Raw genomic sequence first — 23420 nt, forward strand, 5'->3', positions numbered from 1 at the left:
TCCCTTCATAAATGTTACTTTGCTCACACTCCAACAGCACGTCAAGTATTAAAAACCATTTGTCTCCATTCACTCCTATCAAACACGCTCAAGCATGCCTGCTGGAAGTCCAAGCCCCTCGCACACAAAACCTCCTTTACCCCCTCCCTCCAACCCTTCCTAGGCCGACCCCTACCCCGCCTTCCTTCCACTACAGACTGATACACTCTTGAAGTCATTCTGTTTCGCTCCATTCTCTCTACATGTCCGAACCACCTCAACAACCCTTCCTCAGCCCTCTGGACAACAGTTTTGGTAATCCCGCACCTCCTCCTAACTTCCAAACTACGAATTCTCTGCATTATATTCACACCACACATTGCCCTCAGACATGACATCTCCACTGCCTCCAGCCTTCTCCTCGCTGCAACATTCATCACCCACGCTTCACACCCATATAAGAGCGTTGGTAAAACTATACTCTCATACATTCCCCTCTTTGCCTCCAAGGACAAAGTTCTTTGTCTCCACAGACTCCTAAGTGCACCACTCACTCTTTTTCCCTCATCAATTCTATGATTCACCTCATCTTTCATAGACCCATCCGCTGACACGTCCACTCCCAAATATCTGAATACGTTCACCTCCTCCATACTCTCTCCCTCCAATCTGATATTCAATCTTTCATCACCTAATCTTTTTGTTATCCTCATAACCTTACTCTTTCCTGTATTCACCTTTAATTTTCTTCTTTTGCACACCCTACCAAATTCATCCACCAATCTCTGCAACTTCTCTTCAGAATCTCCCAAGAGCACAGTGTCATCAGCAAAGAGCAGCTGTGACAACTCCCACTTTGTGTGTGATTCTTTATCTTTTAACTCCACGCCTCTTGCCAAGACCCTCGCATTTACTTCTCTTACAACCCCATCTATAAATATATTAAACAACCACGGTGACATCACACATCCTTGTCTAAGTCCTACTTTTACTGGGAAAAAATTTCCCTCTTTCCTACATACTCTAACTTGAGCCTCACTATCCTCGTAAAAACTCTTCACTGCTTTCAGTAACCTACCTCCTACACCATACACTTGCAACATCTGCCACATTGCCCCCCTATCCACCCTGTCATACGCCTTTTCCAAATCCATAAATGCCACAAAGACCTCTTTAGCCTTATCTAAATACTGTTCACTTATATGTTTCACTGTAAACACCTGGTCCACACACCCCCTACCTTTCCTAAAGCCTCCTTGTTCATCTGCTATCCTATTCTCCGTCTTACTCTTAATTCTTTCAATTATAACTCTACCATACACTTTACCAGGTACACTCAACAGACTTATCCCCCTATAATTTTTGCACTCTCTTTTATCCCCTTTGCCTTTATACAAAGGAACTATGCATGCTCTCTGCCAATCCCTAGGTACCTTACCCTCTTCCATACATTTATTAAACAATTGCACCAACCACTCCAAAACTATATCCCCACCTGCTTTTAACATTTCTATCTTTATCCCATCAATCCCGGCTGCCTTACCCCCTTTCATTTTACCTACTGCCTCACGAACTTCCCCCACACTCACAACTGGCTCTTCCTCACTCCTACAAGATGTTATTCCTCCTTGCCCTATACACGAAATCACAGCTTCCCTATCTTCATCAACATTTAACAATTCCTCAAAATATTCCTTCCATCTTCCCAATACCTCTAACTCTCCATTTAATAACTCTCCTCTCCTATTTTTAACTGACAAATCCATTTGTTCTCTAGGCTTTCTTAACTTGTTAATCTCACTCCAAAACTTTTTCTTATTTTCAACAAAATTTGTTGATAACATCTCACCCACTCTCTCATTTGCTCTCTTTTTACATTGCTTCACCACTCTCTTAACCTCTCTCTTTTTCTCCATATACTCTTCCCTCCTTGCATCACTTCTACTTTGTAAAAACTTCTCATATGCTAACTTTTTCTCCCTTACTACTCTCTTTACATCATCATTCCACCAATCGCTCCTCTTCCCTCCTGCACCCACTTTCCTGTAACCACAAACTTCTGCTGAACACTCTAACACTACATTTTTAAACCTACCCCATACCTCTTCGACCCCATTGCCTATGCTCTCATTAGCCCATCTATCCTCCAATAGCTGTTTATATCTTACCCTAACTGCCTCCTCTTTTAGTTTATAAACCTTCACCTCTCTCTTCCCTGATGCTTCTATTCTCCTTGTATCCCATCTACCTTTTACTCTCAGTGTAGCTACAACTAGAAAGTGATCTGATATATCTGTGGCCCCTCTATAAACATGTACATCCTGAAGTCTACTCAACAGTCTTTTATCTACCAATACATAATCCAACAAACTACTGTCATTTCGCCCTACATCATATCGTGTATACTTATTTATCCTCTTTTTCTTAAAATATGTATTACCTATAACTAAACCCCTTTCTATACAAAGTTCAATCAAAGGGCTCCCATTATCATTTACACCTGGCACCCCAAACTTACCTACCACACCCTCTCTAAAAGTTTCTCCTACTTTAGCATTCAAGTCCCCTACCACAATTACTCTCTCACTTGGTTCAAAGGCTCCTATACATTCACTTAACATCTCCCAAAATCTCTCTCTCTCCTCTGCATTCCTCTCTTCTCCAGGTGCATACACGCTTATTATGACCCACTTCTCGCATCCAACCTTTACTTTAATCCACATAATTCTTGAATTTACACATTCATATTCTCTTTTCTCCTTCCATAACTGATCATTTAACATTACTGCTACCCCTTCCTTTGCTCTAACTCTCTCAGATACTCCAGATTTAATCCCATTTATTTCCCCCCACTGAAACTCTCCTACCCCCTTCAGCTTTGTTTCGCTTAGGGCCAGGACATCCAACTTCTTTTCATTCATAACATCAGCAATCATCTGTTTCTTGTCATCCGCACTACATCCACGCACATTTAAGCAACCCAGTTTTATAAAGTTTTTCTTCTTCTCTTTTTTAGTAATTGTATACAGGAGAAGGGGTTACTAGCCCATTGTATGTATATATATATATATATATATATATATATATATATATATATATATATATATATATATATATATATATATATATATATATATATATAGTATATATGTCGTGCCGAATACGTAAAACTTAGTATTAGTAAAGATTCGCCGGTATTCTCCCGGCCCGGGCCTTTTGCAAGTGGTGGCCCGGCCTTGGGTCCCTGTCTAGGGAGTGTCTTGAGACCTAAGTCTCCCATGGAAGGAGGTACAATGTACCCCCTCATCTTTGGGACCAACTGTCCCCAGGCCTAGCCACATTCCCCGCCCTCACGGGGCTCGTAGGGAGAAGCTAGGCCTCTCTGGCGTGCCATCCCCGCCCAAAGGGAGCTAATAGGAATGACAGTCTTGTAAGCTGAAATCTCGGGCTCAGGCACCTACCCTACCCTAGAAAGGCTGGGCATGGTGTCGATCTATGTAAAACTTGCGATCTTGGCTTAAATAGCAACGCTCATCTTGCCATATAAGACAAGCGAAAATTTGTGTATGCAATAATTTCGCCAAAATCATTCTGAGCCTAACGAAAAAAAATATATTTCATTGTCTTTGTTTAGTATTAAATTATTGTAAGCGTATCTAAAATATATTTAATTGGGTTAGGCTAAAATAAATTGCGCTTGTTATAATAAGGTTATGTAAGTTTTCTAAGATTCTTTTGGTGCAAAATTAAAATTTTTTACATTAATATTAATGAAAAAAATATATTTTTAAACGTATAAGAGAAAATTTCGGAAAGGACTTAATTTTAAATGAGTTCTTGCTAATTGACCAGTTTTACATATTCGCACGACAACTCAGTCAGAAGGGATGCTGCTCTCCAAGCAGTTTATAGAAACTTCCCTTCCCTTTATCCCTTCATAGAATCGTGTTATAGTGTGACTTCCAAACTATTGTTTGGGGACCATGAAATTGACTCATGTGAGGGCGTGCAACAGGGGGACCCTCTCGCCCCCTTTCTATTTTGTTTGGTCATCAAGGAAGTCACAGAAGCACTCTCCAGCGAGCTCAATATCTGGTTCCTGGATGATGGTACCCTATCTGGCATAACAGAATCTCTCCTAGAGGACATCAGTAAAATTAAAGACATGGGAGAAAGCCTGGGCCTTTCTTTAAACCACACCAAATGTGAAATAGTTTCTACCAATCAACAGATGATCCAGAATATTAGCGCCGTTTTACCAAGAGCACTCTCCTTGGTGCTCCTCTTGGGTCCAATGCCATCGATCTGATCCTAGAAAAAAAAGTCTCAGACCTCCGGACGATGAAAAGCAGGATAAAAGACACTGACACACACGATGCCTTCTACCTACTCACCAGGTGCCTGTCAATCCCAAAACTTACCTACTTTCTGAGATGCTCCCCAGCCTTCAGCAGTCCAAAACTCAAGGAATATGACTCTCTCCTTAAAATCATGCTAGAGAGTGTATTGAATCTTTCCCTTGAAGATGAGCAGTGGGTGCAAGCCTCACTTCCGGTCAGGCCTGGAGGGCTGGGAGTACGCAGATCCTCCCAGATTTCTCTGCCAGCTTTCCTATCCTCTTCCATAGCATCAAACGAGTTGATAAGACAAATTCTTCCTGATACCCTCAGCGACTCAGCAGGAATAGAAGACCCTAGCTATGACAGTGCCATCACTGAATGGGAGACTCTTGCTGCTCCAGCACCAAACCCTAGTGCAGCACTGGCTCACAAACAGTCAAGCTGGGATGGCCCGATCGCTGAAAAGGTGCTTGCCAACATGCTCAGGGATGCAACATCAGATAGGGAGATTGCCCGTCTCCAGGCTGTGAGCGCACCTCACTCCGGGGACTTCCTCCAAACAGTTCCCATATCGGCAATGGGAACACGCCTCGACCCTAAGTGGCTCTGCGCCTTGCTGCCCCAGTTCACACAGAATATACGTGTATTTGCGGCGAAGCGCAAGCAGACCAATACGGTATACATGGTCTTAACTGTTCCAAAACCAAGGGCTGGCATGCAAGACACAATGAGGTCAACGACATCATTAAGAGAACCCTTGCTACAGCTGGATGCCCAGCCGAGAGGGAGCCCCGATCACTAGCAGCCAACAATACCCACAACTCAGCAAACCGCCTCGACGGGATCACCATCTATCCTTGGAAGAATGGCAAGCTCTTAGCATGGGACTATACCTGTGTGTCCACACTGGCTGACACCTATATCCATCACAGTGTGGGGCGACAGGGAGGAGCTGCTGACCACAGGGAGGAGTACAAGATCAGCAAGTACAGGGACATAAGCCAACAGTATCAATTTGCCCCAGTGGGATCAGAGACCCTGGGATCATGAGGAAAAAATGTCACACGTTTCCTTAAAGAATTGGGTTCCAGACTCATCGACACCACCAGGGACCCAAGGGCAGCCACTTTCATGTTCCAGCACCTCAGCGTAGCCATCCAGAGGGGAAATGCTTGCTGCATACTTTGCTCGCATCCAGCCTCGGAGGAGCTGGAGGAAATTCATGATCTTTGATACATTGTGCCATTGTATTCATGTTTGTTTTTTTTGTAAATGTATTCTGTTTATTAATAAATGTTCACATAGAATATAAAATATATAGGGAGTGGTAGAAGAAAATATTCAAACAGCTCCGGGGAGAACCTTGAGTTTTCTCTGAGGTACGTTTATTATCTTCTCTGAGGATGAAGGTCCCCAGTCCAGCTATAGAGGTGGTACTTCCCTATATATATATGAATATATATGATATATATATATATATATATATATATATATATATATATATATATATATATATATATATATATATATTTATATATATATATATATATATATATATATATATATATATATATATACATATATATATATATATATATATATATATATATATATATATATATATATATATATATATATATATATATATATATATATATATATATATATAGATATATAGATAGATAGATAGATAGATAGATAGATAAATAGATATATTGTTAAATCCCACTAGCTTAAAAAAGGAGAATAGATAGGTTTCAGAGACAACTGGAGGTAAAGTTACAATTAATGTGTTTTCGTCTCCGGCTGAGCCAGCCATGCGGGGATACACACCGTGTGTTAAGTATCTACGCTGAGCCAGTCATGCGGGGATACACACCGTGTGTTAAGTATCTACGCTGAGCCAGTCATGCGGGGATACACACCGTGTGTTAAGTATCTACGCTGAGCCAGTCATGCGGGGATACACACCGTGTGTTAAGTATCTACGCTGAGCCAGTCATGCGGGGATACACACCGTGTGTTAAGTATCTACGCTGAGCCAGTCATGCGGGGATACACACCGTGTGTTAAGTATCTACGCTGAGCCAGTCATGCGGGGATACACACCGTGTGTTAAGTATCTACGCTGAGCCAGTCATGCGGGGATACACACCGTGTGTTAAGTATCTACGCTGAGCCAGTCATGCGGGGATACACACCGTGTGTTAAGTATCTACGCTGAGCCAGTCATGCGGGGATACACACCGTGTGTTAAGTATCTACGCTGAGCCAGTCATGCGGGGATACACACCGTGTGTTAAGTATCTACGCTGAGCCAGTCATGCGGGGATACACACCGTGTGTTAAGTATCTACGCTGAGCCAGTCATGCGGGGATACACACCGTGTGTTAAGTATCTACGCTGAGCCAGTCATGCGGGGATACACACAGTGTGTTAAGTATCTACGCTGAGCCAGCCATGCGGGGATACACACCGTGTGTTAAGTATCTACGCTGAGCCAGCCATGCGGGGATACACACCGTGTGTTAAGTATCTACGCTGAGCCAGCCATGCGGGGATACACACCGTGTGTTAAGTATCTACGCTGAGCCAGTCATGCGGGGATACACACCGTGTGTTAAGTATCTACGCTGAGCCAGCCATGCGGGGATACACACCGTGTGTTAAGTATCTACGTTGAGCCAGTCATGCGGGGATACACACCGTGTGTTAAGTATCTACGTTGAGCCAGTCATGCGGGGATACACACCGTGTGTTAAGTATCTACGCTGAGCCAGTCTTGCTGGGATACACATCGTGTGTTAAGTACATGTATCTACGTAAACATGACTAAGGTTGGACTTTCTCTGTATGCAAGGGAAGTCACGTCATCACTTGATGCAAGACGTTTCAGAAACGTAGGGATGAGTTTTTCTTTATTTTATTTGTGGGATTTTTTTACCCAACAGGAATTACTTCATTCCAATGTTTCGGTCGCCAGGACATTCTTCAGTCCAATGTTTCTCTCACAAAGAGCTTCGCTTATTCAATGTTTCGCACACCAGGAAATTCTTCTAACCACTTCTCAGAATTAAAAACCTTGTGAGGCTTATTCCACGATACTCAGTGTTTGTGGCTGCTGGTGCCTCGTGTTGTCTGCTTGTAGCTACAGCAGCAGAGCTCTGCTGGTGCCTCGTGTTGTCTGCTTGTAGCTACAGCAGCAGAGCACTGCTGGTGCCTCGTGTTCTCTGCTTGTAGCTACAACAGCAGAGCTCTGCTGGTGCCTCGTGTTGTCTGCTTGTAGCTACAGCAGCAGAGCTCTGCTGGTGCCTCGTGTTGTCTGCTTGTAGCTACAGCAGCAGAGCTCTGCTGGTGCCTCGTGTTGTCTGCTTGTAGCTACAGCAGCAGAGCACTGCTGGTGCCTCGTGTTCTCTGCTTGTAGCTACAGCAGCAGAGCAGTGCTGGTGCCTCGTGTTGTCTGCTTGTAGCTACAGCAGCAGAGCTCTGCTGGTGCCTCGTGTTCTCTGCTTGTAGCTACAGCAGCAGAGCACTGCTGGTGCCTCGTGTTCTCTGCTTGTAGCTACAGCAGCAGAGCACTGCTGGTGCCTCGTGTTCTCTGCTTGTAGCTACAGCAGCAGATCACTGCTGGTGCCTCGTGTTCTCTGCTTGTAGCTACAGCAGCAGAGCACTGCTGGTGCCTCGTGTTCTCTGCTTGTAGCTACAGCAGCAGAGCTCTGCTGGTGCCTCGTGTTCTATGCTTGTAGCTACAGCAGCAGGGCTCTGCTGGTGCCTCGTGTTCTCTGCTTGTAGCTACAGCAGCAAAGCTCTGCTGGTGCCTCGTGTTGTCTGCTTGTAGCTACAGCAGCAGAGCACTGCTGGTGCCTAGTGTTCTCTGCTTGTAGCTACAGCAGCAGAGCTCTGCTGGTGCCTCGTGTTCTATGCTTGTAGCTATAGCAGCAGAGCTCTGCTGGTGCCTCGTGTTCTCTGCTTGTAGCTACAGCAGCAGAGCTCTGCTTGTGCCTCATGTTCTATGCTTGTAGCTATAGCAGCAGAGCTCTGCTGCTGCCTCGTGTTCTCTGCTTGTAGCTACAGCAGCAGAGCTCTGCTGCTGCCTCGTGTTCTCTGCTTGTAGCTAGAGCAGCAGAGCACCGCTGGTGCCTCGTGTTCTCTGCTTGTAGCTACAGCAGCAGAGCACCGCTGGTGCCTCGTGTTCTCTGCTTGTAGCTACAGCAGCAGAGCACTGCTGGTGCCTCGTGTTCTCTGCTTGTAGCTAGAGCAGCAGAGCACCGCTGGTGCCTCGTGTTCTCTGCTTGTAGCTAGAGCAGCAGAGCACTGCTGGTGCCTCGTGTTCTCTGCTTGTAGCTACAGCAGCAGAGCACCGCTGGTGCCTCGTGTTCTCTGCTTGTAGCTAGAGCAGCAGAGCACTGCTGGTGCCTCGTGTTCTCTGCTTGTAGCTACAGCAGCAGAGCACCGCTGGTGCCTCGTGTTCTCTGCTTGTAGCTAGAGCAGCAGAGCACTGCTGGTGCCTCGTGTTCTCTGCTTGTAGCTAGAGCAGCAGAGCACCGCTGGTGCCTCGTGTTCTCTGCTTGTAGCTAGAGCAGCAGAGCACTGCTGGTGCCTCGTGTTCTCTGCTTGTAGCTACAGCAGCAGAGCACCGCTGGTGCCTCGTGTTCTCTGCTTGTAGCTAGAGCAGCAGAGCACTGCTGGTGCCTCGTGTTCTCTGCTTGTAGCTACAGCAGCAGAGCTCTGCTGCTGCCTCGTGTTCTCTGCTTGTAACTACAGCAGCAGAGCTCTGCTTGTGCCTCATGTTCTCTGCTTGTAGCTGCAGCAGCAGAGCACTGCTGCTGCCTCGTGTTCTCTGCTGGCAGCTACAGCACTAGATATTTTCTGGTGGTATCCCGTCATCTTTAATTCAATATTCATATAAAATTTATGAAGTTTGCAGTTGAAGCCAATGATGCTTCCTCTTGTAGTTTTTATCTCCCTAGAACCTGCGCTCCAATTTCGAGCGGCCAGTTTGCAAGAATTTCCATTCGTGTTTTTCGGCAAGCTTGAATTTTCATGGAGATTTTAATATTTGTTATTTTGGGTTATGTTATGTTAGTTTAGGTTAGGCTAGGTTAGGTTAGGTTAGGTTAGGTTAGGTTAGGTTAGGTTAGGTTAGGCTAGGCTAGGTTAGGTTAGGTTAGGTTAGGTTAGGTTATGTTAGGTTAGGTTAAGTTATGTTAGGTTAGGTTAAGTTAGGTCAGGTCAGGTCAGGTAATATTAGGTTAAGTGACTTTAGATATGGGTTTGTTAGGTTATGTTGGGTTAGGTTAGGTTAGGTTAGGTTAGGTTAGGTTAGGTTAGGTTAGGTTAGGTTAGGTTAGGTTAGGTTAGGTTAGGTTAGGTTAGGTTAAGTTAGGTCAGGTCAGGTCAGGTAATATTAGGTTAAGTGACTTTAGATATGGGTTTGTTAGGTTATGTTGGGTTAGGTTAGGTTTCGTTAGGTTAAGATGGATGAGGCGTGCTAGGTGAGGTTTAAACGTATTTACCCACATTTCCGTAATATTGCCCAGCAATTAGAAGTTTTAAAAGAACGGTGGACTACGTCTGGCAACGCGGAGCACACGTCGAAATTTCACTCGTGAATTTTCACACGCACGGTAAAAACTGTAGGTGATTGGTTCCTGCCCCCCCGACTCCCAGTCCAACTACCAATCACAAGTTTTGTGAAGTGCTCCTCCATGATGCCTTTTTCAGACAACTTCTTTTTTTGTGGATCAATTTTTTTTTTTTTTGCCTGTTTTTCGACCTACTGATGAGTCTTCTGTTTTGCGATATTAAATATGGGTTATCTTCCCTGATTTCAGGGGTCGCCGCCCCCGAGCCCCCGTTCCACTGCTCGCTAGTTTTAATTATTTAATAGATCCATTTTTTATAGAGGGATATTTTTGTAATTTTAAAATGCTTTATTTAAAATTAGAATTTTTTTTCTCCAGGCAGCCATCACTACTTGACACTGTATCACTGTTGTTCCAGGCAGCCATCACTGCTTGACACTGTATCACTGTTGTTCCAGGCAGCCATCACTGCTTGACACTGTATCACTGTTGTTCCAGGCAGCCATCACTGCTTGACAATGTATCACTGTTGTTCCAGGCAGCCATCACTGGTTGACACTGTATCACTGTTGTTCCAGGCAGCCATCACTGCTTGACACTGTATCACTGTTGTTCCAGGCAGCCATCACTGGTTGATGTATCACTGTTGTTCCAGGCAGCCATCACTGCTTGACACTGTATCACTGTTGTTCCAGGCAGCCATCACTGCTTGATACTGTATCACTGTTGCTCCAGGCAGCCATCACTGCTTGACACTGTATCACTGTTGTTCCAGGCAGCCATCACTGCTTGATACTGTATCACTGTTGCTCCAGGCAGCCATCATTGCTTGACACTGTATCACTGTTGTTCCAGGCAGCCATCATTGCTTGACACTGTATCACTGTTGTTCCAGGCAGCCATCATTGCTTGACACTGTATCACTGTTGTTCCAGGCAGCCATCACTGCTTGACAATGTATCACTGTTGTTCCAGGCAGCCATCACTGCTTGACACTGTATCACTGTTGTTCCAGGCAGCCATCACTGGTTGACACTGTATCACTGTTGTTCCAGGAAGCCATCACTGCTTGACACTGTATCACTGTTGTTCCAGGCAACCATCACTGCTTGACACTGTATCACTGTTGTTCCAGGCAGCCATCACTGCTTGACACTGTATCACTGTTGTTCCAGGCAGCCATCATTGCTTGACACTGTATCACTGTTGCTCCAGGCAGCCATCACTGCTTGACACTGTATCACTGTTGTTCCAGGCAGCCATCACTGCTTGACACTGTATCACTGTTGTTCCAGGCAGCCATCACTGCTTGACACTGTATCACTGTTGTTCCAGGCAGCCATCACTGCTTGACACTGTATCACTGTTGTTCCAGGCAGCCATCACTGCTTGACACTGTATCACTGTTGTTCCAGGCAGCCATCACTGCTTGACACTGTATCACTGTTGCTCCAGGCAGCCATCACTGCTTGATACTGTATCACTGTTGCTCCAGGCAGCCATCATTGCTTGACACTGTATCACTGTTGTTCCAGGCAGCCATCATTGCTTGACACTGTATCACTGTTGTTCCAGGCAGCCATCATTGCTTGACACTGTATCACTGTTGCTCCAGGCAGCCATCATTGCTTGACGCTGTATCACTGTTGTTCCAGGCAGCCATCACTGCTTGACACTGTATCACTGTTGCTCCAGGCAGCCCCCACTGCTTGACACTGTATCACTGTTGCTCCAGGCAGCCACCACTGCTTGACACTGTATCACTGTTGCTCCAGGCAACCATCACTGCTTGACACTGTATCACTGTTGCTCCAGGCAGCCATCACTGCTTGACACTGTATCACTGTTGTTCCAGGCAGCCATCATTGCTTGACACTGTATCACTGTTGTTCCAGGCAGCCATCATTGCTTGACACTGTATCACTGTTGCTCCAGGCAGCCATCACTGCTTGACACTGTATCACTGTTGCTCCAGGCAGCCATCACTGCTTGACACTGTATCACTGTTGTTCCAGGCAGCCATCATTGCTTGACACTGTATCACTGTTGTTCCAGGCAGCCATCATTGCTTGACACTGTATCACTGTTGCTCCAGGCAGCCATCACTGCTTGACACTGTATCACTGTTGCTCCAGGCAGCCATCACTGCTTGACACTGTATCACTTTTGCTCCAGGCAGCCATCACTGCTTGACACTGTATCACTTTTGCTCCAGGCAACCATCACTGCTTGACACTGTATCACTGTTGCTCCAGGCAGCCATCACTGCTTGACACTGTATCACTGTTGTTCCAGGCAGCCATCATTGCTTGACACTGTATCACTGTTGTTCCAGGCAGCCATCATTGCTTGACACTGTATCACTGTTGCTCCAGGCAGCCATCATTGCTTGACACTGTATCACTGTTGCTCCAGGCAGCCATCATTGCTTGACACTGTATCACTGTTGCTCCAGGCAGCCATCATTGCTTGACACTGTATCACTGTTGTTCCAGGCAGCCATCACTGCTTGACACTGTATCACTGTTGCTCCAGGCAGCCATCACTGCTTGACACTGTATCACTGTTGCTCCAGGCAGCCATCACTGCTTGACACTGTATCACTGTTGTTCCAGGAAGCCATCACTGCTTGACACTGTATCACTGTTGCTCCAGGCAACCATCACTGCTTGATACTGTATCACTGTTGCTCCAGGCAGCCATCATTGCTTGACACTGTATCACTGTTGCTCCAGGCAGCCATCATTGCTTGACACTGTATCACTGTTGCTCCAGGCAGCCATCACTGCTTGACACTGTATCACTGTTGCTCCAGGCAGCCATCATTGCTTGACACTGTATCACTGTTGCTCCAGGCAGCCATCATTGCTTGACGCTGTATCACTGTTGCTCCAGGCAACCATCACTGCTTGACACTGTATCACTGTTGCTCCAGGCAGCCATCATTGCTTGACGCTGTATCACTGTTGCTCCAGGCAGCCATCACTGCTTGACGCTGTATCACTGTTGCTCCAGGCAGCCATCATTGCTTGACACTGTATCACTGTTGCTCCAGGCAGCCATCATTGCTTGACGCTGTATCACTGTTGCTCCAGGCAGCCATCATTGCTTGACACTGTATCACTGTTGCTCCAGGCAGCCATCACTGCTTGACACTGTATCACTGTTGCTCCAGGCAGCCATCACTGCTTGACACTGTATCACTGTTGCTCCAGGCAGCCATCATTGCTTGACACTGTATCACTGTTGCTCCAGGCAGCCATCATTGCTTGACACTGTATCACTGTTGCTCCAGGCAGCCATCACTGCTTGACACTGTATCACTGTTGCTCCAGGCAGCCATCACTGCTTGACACTGTATCACTGTTGCTCCAGGCAGCCATCATTGCTTGACACTGTATCACTGTTGCTCCAGGCAGCCATCATTGCTTGACACTGTATCACTGTTGTTCCAGGCAGCCATCATTGCTTGACGCTGTATCACTGTTGCTCCAGGCAGCCATCATTGCTTGACACTGTATCACTGTTGCTCCAGGCAGCCATCATTGCTTGACGCTGTATCACTGTTGCTCCAGGCAGCCATCACTGCTTGACGCTGTATCACTGTTGCTCCAGGCAGCCATCATTGCTTGACGCTGTATCACTGTTGTTTATACCCGGTTTTCTGCTGACAGTTTTTTTGAGGGGGGACTAAAGAACTTGCATTACAAGGCTTACCTGGGGAGTGTTTCGGGGGTCAGCGCCCCCGCGAAGACCCAGTCTGTGACCAGGCCTCGTCTTAATGATTCATATGATGATTGTTATTAATAATAATAATAATAATAATAATAATAATAATAATAATAATAATAATAATAATAATAATAATAATAATAATAGCAACATTACTATTTTTTAATTATACTACTACTACTACTACTACTACTACTACTACTACTACTACTACTACTACTACTACTACTACTACTACTACTACTACTACTACTACTACTATTACTACTAATAATAATAATTATAATAAAAATGATTTTCAAAAATATTTTTTTTAATATTTATCAAGGTGTTTTTCTGAAGATAATTTACCACTTTTCTCTAATGGATTTTTTACAGCGTTATGAGAAAACTCGTTAGCGAAGCAAATATATAGATTAAAGTGTCGTCAATATCACATTTGTTTAAAATGGACAGTTTACAGTGGACAGTTTACAGTGGACAGTTTACAGTGGACAGTTTACAGTGGACAGTATACGGTGGACAGTTTACAGTGGACAGTATACAGTGGACAGTTTACAGTGGACAGTTTACAGTGGACAGAATACGGTGGACAGTTTACAGTGGACAGTTTACAGTGGACAGTTTACAGTGGACAGTTTACAGTGGACAGTTTACAGTCTCACAAGTCCCAGGAAGATGTCTCCTCTGCTCATAGTGTTGTACTTGTCTCACTGCCCAACAACTGCTACAGTACCGACAAGATGAAAGTTAAGACATATGTGCAACATCTGGTTATCTTTTATTGTAGACGTTTAGCCATCCAGTGGCTTTATCAATACAAATTCTAGGACATAATTAGAAGACAGAAGAACTATACAAAAGATGAGGTAATCAGTCCCTCAGCCTTGGAGTTAGTGTTGACAGCACCATGGTTGTAACGATTCTGGAGCAAAGACAAGAAGATTGGCGGTTATATAGGCATCAGTGGATAGGGACGTGTAGCAGACGAGGGCATAGTCACTGGTAGGCGGGATTCCCAAGTGGAAGTAGGTCCTACCCAAAGGGATGGGTTAGTTGTAGCAGCCGTGAAGAAGGTCGTTTTGTAGATGTCCTCTGAACCAAGATTCCATGATGTTGCAGTGTCTGACAAGTTGTGCAAGAAAGGAATGCAATACCGACAAGATGAAAGTTACGACACATGTCCTAGAATCTATATTGATAAAGCCATTGGATGGCGAAACGCCTACAATAAAGAGTACCAGATGTTGCACATGTGTCTTAACTATTTTCGGTCTGTTGTTGCCATTAGAAGTCAGTTATTTTAAGAATATTCTATGTTATTTGTCAGTTCGTATCTCAGGTTTTTCTTGCATTTAAATCATTGATCTTAATTCTTTTGAATTAATATCGATGATTAAATATCAATTAGCGTTAACAATTGGTTTGTCGTTACCTATTTTTTTTTCATTTTGTTGTAACATTTTGTTCTTGTCCTTTCCTGTAACTGTTGCGAAACACTTAAAAATAAAAAATTATTATAACTGACCATAATTTTTAAAGGAGTGGACCGGTAAGCCAGCGGAAGGACTCGGTCTGATGACCAAAAGCTGCAACGGCGGGTAATCATGTAAGACCCGCCTCAGGTTCACTTGTCCTGTTTCCTGACAAACCTTGCCTAACCTAACCTGATTGCAAACAAACCATACCATGGGCGGGGATAGAACCAGCGATTAGAGAGTCTCAAAACTCCAGACCGTCGCGTTAGCCACTGGACCAGCTAGCCACAATAAGATTCGTCCAACTAGGTATATTTCTACACCATAGGAAGGTTAGCATAGGCACCACTGTGACCACAAATGCAAGTTTTTTCAGACGAATCTCCAGCTAGCGTGACAATGACGAACTCTAGCTCAAGTCCCCTCAAAGCCGTTAACACGGCAACGCTAGCTGGAGATTCGTCTGTAAAAATTTGCATTTGTGGTCACAGTGGTGCCTGTGCTAACCCAGGTTTTTAAAGGTCTGTCTACACAATATGTCCATTTTATTAGCTAAAAACAAACTCGTTTTCATAATTTCATCTCTCAGCTGAAAGACATACGTAACTGAGCGTGCAATTAAATGACAAAATTAAAAAAAACTTACTTGTTTAATGAGATGGTTGATGTTGCTTTCAAATTTTGAAATTAGCTCATGGACCCCCAGTACATACCAAAGGGTCCGCGGACCACAGGTTGGGAACCACTGCTTTAGAATTTCATTATTTGTCTGTCTGTGGTGGAACTTCATTCCTCAACACATGTGAAGCTTTTTTTTTTAAAAAAAGTCTGATTTTTTTTTTACCTTCCTCACATTCTCCTGTCCTTCGTAGTTATCTATGTAATATTGTTGCTAATCGTTTATTCGCTTTTGTCCCTCGTAGGACACTACTAATTTACTTTCCTTATTTCTTTAAATTATCACAGTTCTGTCTTTCTCTCCACCTAGAATACTTATCTTTCTCAGTGAGGTATCAGTTGGACCTGAGCTGCAGCTCTTGGCTCTGCCTCTCTCATCCTTCCATCAACAGGTGTAGTTAATTCCTTTCATAATTGGAAAAATAGATACAATTGCAACATAATGCTATCCTTTATTGACTTCCTTTCTCCCACACAGTGGCTTTCATCAAGTCATCAACAGATGTCCCTGGGCACAGAACTCATCAGTACATATTTTTAAATATATTTTTCCATCGTGTCGATATTTGATATCATTTATCTCCATTCTATCATAATTACTCTTGAAGTTTTTCATGGCGATTGAGTTTGATGAGGTGGTAGTAGACAGACACATTCAGTTATCGTTCAGTTCAGGATATTTATTAGAGGAATGATATCTTCAGTCCTCAATAATCCGCGCTTTTAATAAATGTCCTGAAGCGTACACGAATCGTACATGAACCGTACACGTACCCTACACGAGTGTCTTTCGCCACGTGCTGTCGGTACGACCATAACATTTACTTTCACTCAACTGTTTTCATTAATAATCTCAAGTATTACCTTCACGTCGCTGTGGTATGTCTGGATGTCCAGTGTTCGTCCGTGTTTGATTCTTGGTGTCTTTCCTTCACCCGCCATCAAATATTGCGCGTTTAGATACTCCATCGTTACCACCCCGAGTACCTGGTATGTCTTAACGTAAATAAAACTGCTTATATTTCACGTGACTTTTTATATTTAACTGTATTAACTAGACTTTTCATATTAACCAGACTGTTTTATTAACCAGACTGTTTATATTTACCAGGCTGTTTATATTAACCCGATTGTTTATATTACTCCAACTATATACACTGACTCTTCATACTACCAAAATGTTTACATTAACCAATTTATATTAGCAAGATTGTTTATATTATGTCGTCCAGTGACTTTATATACGATAGTCTCCTAGCTGAGAAGAGACATTGTGCGATAGTCTCCACCCAATACTCTGGCTCTTAACTATCGAATAAATCTATAGCAATCAAGAGTAACAAAAGCGACTCAGTGATTGCCTCGGAGGTACAAATGTTTTTCTGGGAATTCTCAGCACAGCTGCGGCCAATGAGTGAGTCGTGTTGAGTGTGTGTGTGTGTGTGTGTGTGTGTGTGTGTGTGTGTGTGTGTGTGTGTTGATCTGACACACTAGCTGAGAGAGAGAGAGAGAGAGAGAGAGAGAGAGAGAGAGAGAGAGAGAGAGAGAGAGAGAGAGAGAGAGAGAGAATGATTAAATGAATTATCAGAATAAGAAACTGTTGTCTTTACTGAATATGATACTTGCATTTAAAATATATCCAATAACAGAGATATAATAAAAGAATAAAAGTAGAAAGTAGATGGAGGTGCTACAGGCTGATACTAACTCCCTACATCAGCAGATGGAGGTGCTACAGGCCTATACTAGCGCCCTACATCAGCAGATGGAGGTGCTACAGGCCTATACTAGCGCCCTACATCAGCAGGTGGAGGTGCTACTAGCATGTACTCCATGGGGAAGTGGAAGAGAATTCTTCCTCCGTAAGCCATGCGTGTCGTAAGAGACGAATAACATGCCAGGAGTAATGGGCTAGTAACCCCCTTCTCCTGGAGTTTACCTGGAGAGGGTTTCGGGGGTCAACGCCCCAGCGGCCCGGTCTGAGGCCAGGCCTCATGGTGGATCAGGGTCTGATCAACCAGGCTGTTACTGTTGGCCGCACTCAAGCTGACGTATGAACCACAGCCCGGTTGGTCAGGTACTGACTTTAGGCGCCTGTCCAGTGCCTTCTTGAAGACAGCCAGGGGTCTATTGGTAATCCCCCTTATGAATGCTGGGAGGCAGTTGAACAGTCTTGGGCCCTGGACACTTATTGTGTTGTCTCTCAGTGTACTCGTGGCGCCCCTGCTTTTCATCGGGGGAATGTTTCATCTCCTGCCGTTAAAAAGAGAAACTTTCGTTTTTCTTTTTGGGCCACCCTACCTCGGTGGGATACGGCCGCTTTGTTAAAAGAAAAAGAAAGATTATTATTATTATTATTATTATTATTATTATTATTATTATTATTATTATTATTATTATTATTATTATTATTATTATTATTATTATTATTATTATGTGATTATTAGATTACAGATCAGTAATTTCCAGGATAAGGTTAGACTCACTATTACTAATAATAGCACCTTACACCAGCAGGTAGAGGTACTACAAGGTGTTACTAGTACCTTACACTAGCATGTACTTTATCCAGACAGGTGGTAAAAAGTGATACTAGCACCTTATACCAGCAGATACTAGTACTCTTCATCAACAGGTGCAGGTGTAGGTGCTACTAGCTGATACTAGCGCCTTACATCAGCAGGTGGAGGTGCTACAAGGCTATACCAATATCTTCCTTCAACAGGTGTTTGTCTCTTCACAGGTGTCGAGGAGGCTTCGTGGAGATCTCTGACGGGAGGAGTGTGGCTGAAGGCAACGCTGACGGAGGCCTCAACTCCCTCAGGATCTGTGGGGAGGACGAGAGGCTGCACCCGCCAGTGGTGCTCTACAGCGACTCAGGAACAGCCACTATCTCCTTCCAGTAAGTTTTCCAGGTGATATATATGTTCCAGCCTCGCGACCACGTCGCCAGAGTTGTCACTGTTCTTGTTGCTTTTGTTTACAATATTTCTTCTTCTTCTTCTTCTTCTTGGATGTAGGTGAGTACAAATAGGAAGCGCGTCTGGAGCTGAATAACTCACATGGGTTTAGCGCTTATCATGAATTATTTCCTTTTCTAACGTTGCTGCTAGTTCTGTTTTTTCTACTACTGTTCCTTCTACTGACGCTCTACTTTCTACTCCTGCTGTTTCTACTGCTGCTCCTGGCACCTGCTGCTGCTTCTGCTAGAGCTGAGGTGCTGGCTTACTGGATGACGCCATAACTCAGAGGTCTGTGTATGTCTCATCTACAGTGTTTCACATTACCAAATCCTGCCCTTTACTACGGACTGCTATAAACTTATTATTCCAGTTTTCGTTCTGATGGACCCACGGGGAAAAGGTCGACACCTTGTATCTGAGTGTTCCTGCCGTTCAGAGAATTTTGTGTTCACGTGGAGATATAACCAAACTCGACCTGCTAAATCTGAGTCTTCCTGCCGCCTCTGGGCTCTAAGGGAGTGGTGTTCTGTGTTCACGTGGAGAAAGGAGGTGGTGTCCATGTTAACTGGGTATGCTTGGCACTCAGCTAGTGCTCTGTGTTCACGATCAAGGGGCTGCTAAGGGTCATATTATTAAAAAGAAAGCCTGAAGAATTTCTCCTCAACACTACAGTAACAACTTGTTAACGTGAAGGAAGTTGTAATTACTGTGATCTTATACCTTAACACGGATCTTCATTTTTTTCACCGTTTTATGAACGAGGCAGTTTATATTAACCAGACAGTTTATAACCAGACAGTTTATATTAACCAGCCAGTTTATATTAACCAGACAGTTTATAACCAGACAGCTTATATTAACCAGACAGTTTATAACCAGACAGCTTATATTAACCAGCCAGTTTATATTAACCAGCCAGTTTATATTAACCAGACAGTTTATAACCAGACAGCTTATATTAACCAGACAGTTTATAACCAGACAGCTTATATTAACCAGCCAGTTTATATTAACCAGACAGTTTATAACCAGACAGCTTATATTAACCAGCCAGTTTATATTAACCAGACAGTTTATAACCAGACAGCTTATATTAACCAGACAGTTTATAACCAGACAGTTTATATTAACCAGACAGTTTATAACCAGACAGCTTATATTAACCAGCCAGTTTATATTAACCAGATAGTTTATAACCAGACAGCTTATATTAACCAGACAGTTTATAACCAGACAGTTTATATTAACCAGACAGTTTATAACCAGACAGTTTATATTAACCAGACAGTTTATAACCAGACAGTTTATAACCAGACAGTTTATATTACCCAGACAGTTTATAACCAGACAATTTATATTAACCAGACAGTTTATATTAACCAGGCAGTTTATAACCAGACAGTTTATATTAACCAGACAGTTTATAACCAGACAGTTTATATTAACCAGACAGTTTATAACCAGACAGTTTATATTAACCAGACAGTTTATAATCAGACAGTTTATATTTACCAGGCAGTTTACAATATATTAACCAGACAGTTGATATTAACCAGGCAGTTTGCATTATCCAGTTTACGTTAACCAACTGTTGATATTAGACATGATATTTAAATTAAACAAAACTATTTGAACCTTTAAATTTAGTTCATATTAACCAGACTTTATATTAACCAGATTTTATATTAACCAGACTATTTAAATTAAAAAGAGAGTTTACATTACCCAGACAGATTATGTCAACCAGACTCTAAATAGCAAAAAGGCACAATACCGTGACTGGAACGATACACAAATAACCCGACAAAGTTACATGTGTGACTTTGTCAATGGTCCAAGTTGGACCGAAACGTCGTCGTAAGCTTCTCTCTTTTATGTGCGGATTATTTGTGTATTGTGAACCAGACTCTATTATTTTATTAACAAACAAGTTTATATTAACCAGACTATTTATATTAACCAGACTGTTTATAATAACCAGACTGTTTATGACAACCAGACTGTTTATAACAACCAGACTGTTTATATCAACCAGACTGTTTATAACAACCAGACTGTTTATAACAACCAGACTGTTTATATCAACCAGATTGTTTATAGCAACCAGACTGTTTATATCAACCAGACTGTTTAAATCAACCAGACTGTTTATAACAACCAGACTGTTTATATCAACCAGATTGTTTATAACAACCAGACTGTTTATATCAACCAGACTGTTTATAACAACCAGATTGTTTATAACAACCAGACTGTTTATATCAACCAGATTGTTTATAGCAACCAGACTGTTTATATCAACCAGACTGTTTATATTAACCAGACTGTTTATATCAACCAGACTGTTTATATCAACCAGACTGTTTATATTAACCAGACTGTTTATATTAACCAGACTGTTTATATCAACCAGACTGTTTATATTAACCAGACTGTTTATATTAACCAGAGTGCCTAATAAATACCACTCAGAGATTCTCTACGAACTCGTCAGCTTCGTCAATTTACGAGTAAGTTATTGGAAAAGTCTTGAGGAACTGCTGGTGATCTGAGTGCAGACGCATCTTAAACATCCTTCATAACTTCCACGCCAAAACTTGTATTCCAAAATTGGTTTTTCAAGAGGATGTTAGAGGACATTCAGGAAGCTGTGGAAAAATTACCCTGCTATTGAGTCTTGCATTTAATTTCTCAATATAATTTATAGACAGCTGTTCACAATTATATATATATGTGTATATATATGTATATATATATATATATATATATATATATATATATATATATATATATATATATATATATATATATACATATATATATATATATATATATATATATATATATATATATATATATATATATATATATATATATATATACATATATATATATATATATATATATATATATATATATATATATATATATATATATATATATATATATATATATATATATATATATATATATATATATATATATATATATAAATTATAGATAAGGTAATTGTATCTAGTAATTCATTGATGCAGATGTTGATGATCATTTGTGAACATATCAGAACATTTTTTTGTGTGATATAAAATTTAACATAAACCTCAGATGTTTGGTTTAATATCTAACACGACAAAACCTCATCATTGCGTGTTTGTTTTACAAGCACAACGCATAAGAAAACACCGGCATCACTTGCCTGTTTTCTTAGCATTCATGTGCTTGTTTTATTAAGAAAATATAAGTCAAAACACCAGCTCAGGTTTGTTCTTTTAGACAAGCATGTAACAACAGAATCACACGCGTTTATTAACATATATAGAACAGTAGTATCACTTGTTTGTTTTGTTAACAAACATATCACAACACCAGCACTGAATTTTTGGCAGACATATCTGAACACAGACATGTTTGGACAAGAAAACCAATACCGGAATGCCTTACAGTAAAGCCTTAATTAACTGTTCTGCTGATAAAAATCTTAGTTCAACAAATACATTGCTTTCGGGTTCTACAGGTATTTGTGAAGTCGTGCACGTGTTTACAAACTCACGCAGTTGTTAAATTAGTATAGGTGTTGGTGAACTTGCTCAGGAGTTGGTCGTATGTATTTGCCCCTCGCGTGACGATGTTTGGTGGTTCACTTCGTGAAGACGATGTTAGGTTCGTGAAGTTAATTTTTAGTTCGTGAAAAAAATGTTTAGTTCGTGAAGATGGAGTTTAGTTCGTGAAGATGTTTTGTTCCTGAAGTTGGTATTTTGTTCGTGAAGACGATATATGTTCGTCAAGATAATGTTTAATTCGTGAAGATGATGCTTTGTTCGTGAAGTTGATATTTTCTTCGTGAAGTTGTAGTTTTGTTCTTGAAATTGATGTTTTGTTCGTCATGACGATGTTTTGCTCGCAAAGATGATGTTTTGTCTGTGAAGATGATGTTTTTCTTTATGAAGATATTTTATTCGTGAAGATCATGTTTAGTTCGTGAGAATAATGTTTAGTTCTTAAAGCTGATGTTTAGTTCGATGAAGATGATGTTTTTGTTCGTGAAAATGATGTTTTCTCGCAAAAGCAAGACGTTTTATTCTCAGAGATGATGTTTTGTTAGTGAAGATGATACTTCGTGAAGACGTTGTTGACTTCGTGATAATGTTTATTTCATAAGAATGTTGTTTAATTTGGACATTAATTATGCAAGCGTTTCCAGCTTGCATAATTAATATTCAACTGTTTTAGATTCTCTTCAGCCTACAAAGTTCTCGTTCTCCTTGTGTACATCCAGACTTGTCACTGATCAAGGCAAAGTTACGACTCTCCTTGAATGGCCTCTTCAACATAAAAGAAAAAAAAAACTTGTTATTTGTCACATTGGTTAAAACTTTCAACGTATGTTTCATAGAGCTCAGATAAAGCTTTCACTGGGAACTCCATCGAAAAGTTCATTCAAATCGAAATGCATAATGCTGTCAGTTCTTATGTTTCCTGAATATTTCTGCGACTTTGTCGTAGTGGCTTAGTGGATTTGTTATTCAATAGGCAATAGTGTTGATCTGATATGAAATTCTGAATTGTGTTGATTTGATTTACATTGCAAATTTTTTTTGGATTAAAGGCCAACAGTTTATAATGTCCAGAAAGTTGTTGCTCTCATTGTTTTCCATTTTCTTGAC

The 23420-nt window shown here is 42.0% G+C and overlaps 1 protein-coding gene across 1 annotated transcript in view; it reads left to right on the top strand.

Moving 5' to 3' along the window:
- Positions 1 to 23420, top strand: part of LOC128686269 (uncharacterized) — a 632744-nt gene that overhangs the window by 406177 nt on the left and 203147 nt on the right. The window contains exon 3 of the mRNA XM_053773110.2: positions 18537 to 18695. Within this exon, the coding sequence (XP_053629085.2) occupies positions 18537 to 18695 (159 nt within the window). The remainder of the gene's footprint in view (positions 1 to 18536; positions 18696 to 23420) is intronic.

This window comes from Cherax quadricarinatus, chromosome 17 (genome assembly GCF_038502225.1).
Source record: "Cherax quadricarinatus isolate ZL_2023a chromosome 17, ASM3850222v1, whole genome shotgun sequence".
NCBI lineage: Eukaryota > Metazoa > Arthropoda > Malacostraca > Decapoda > Parastacidae > Cherax > Cherax quadricarinatus.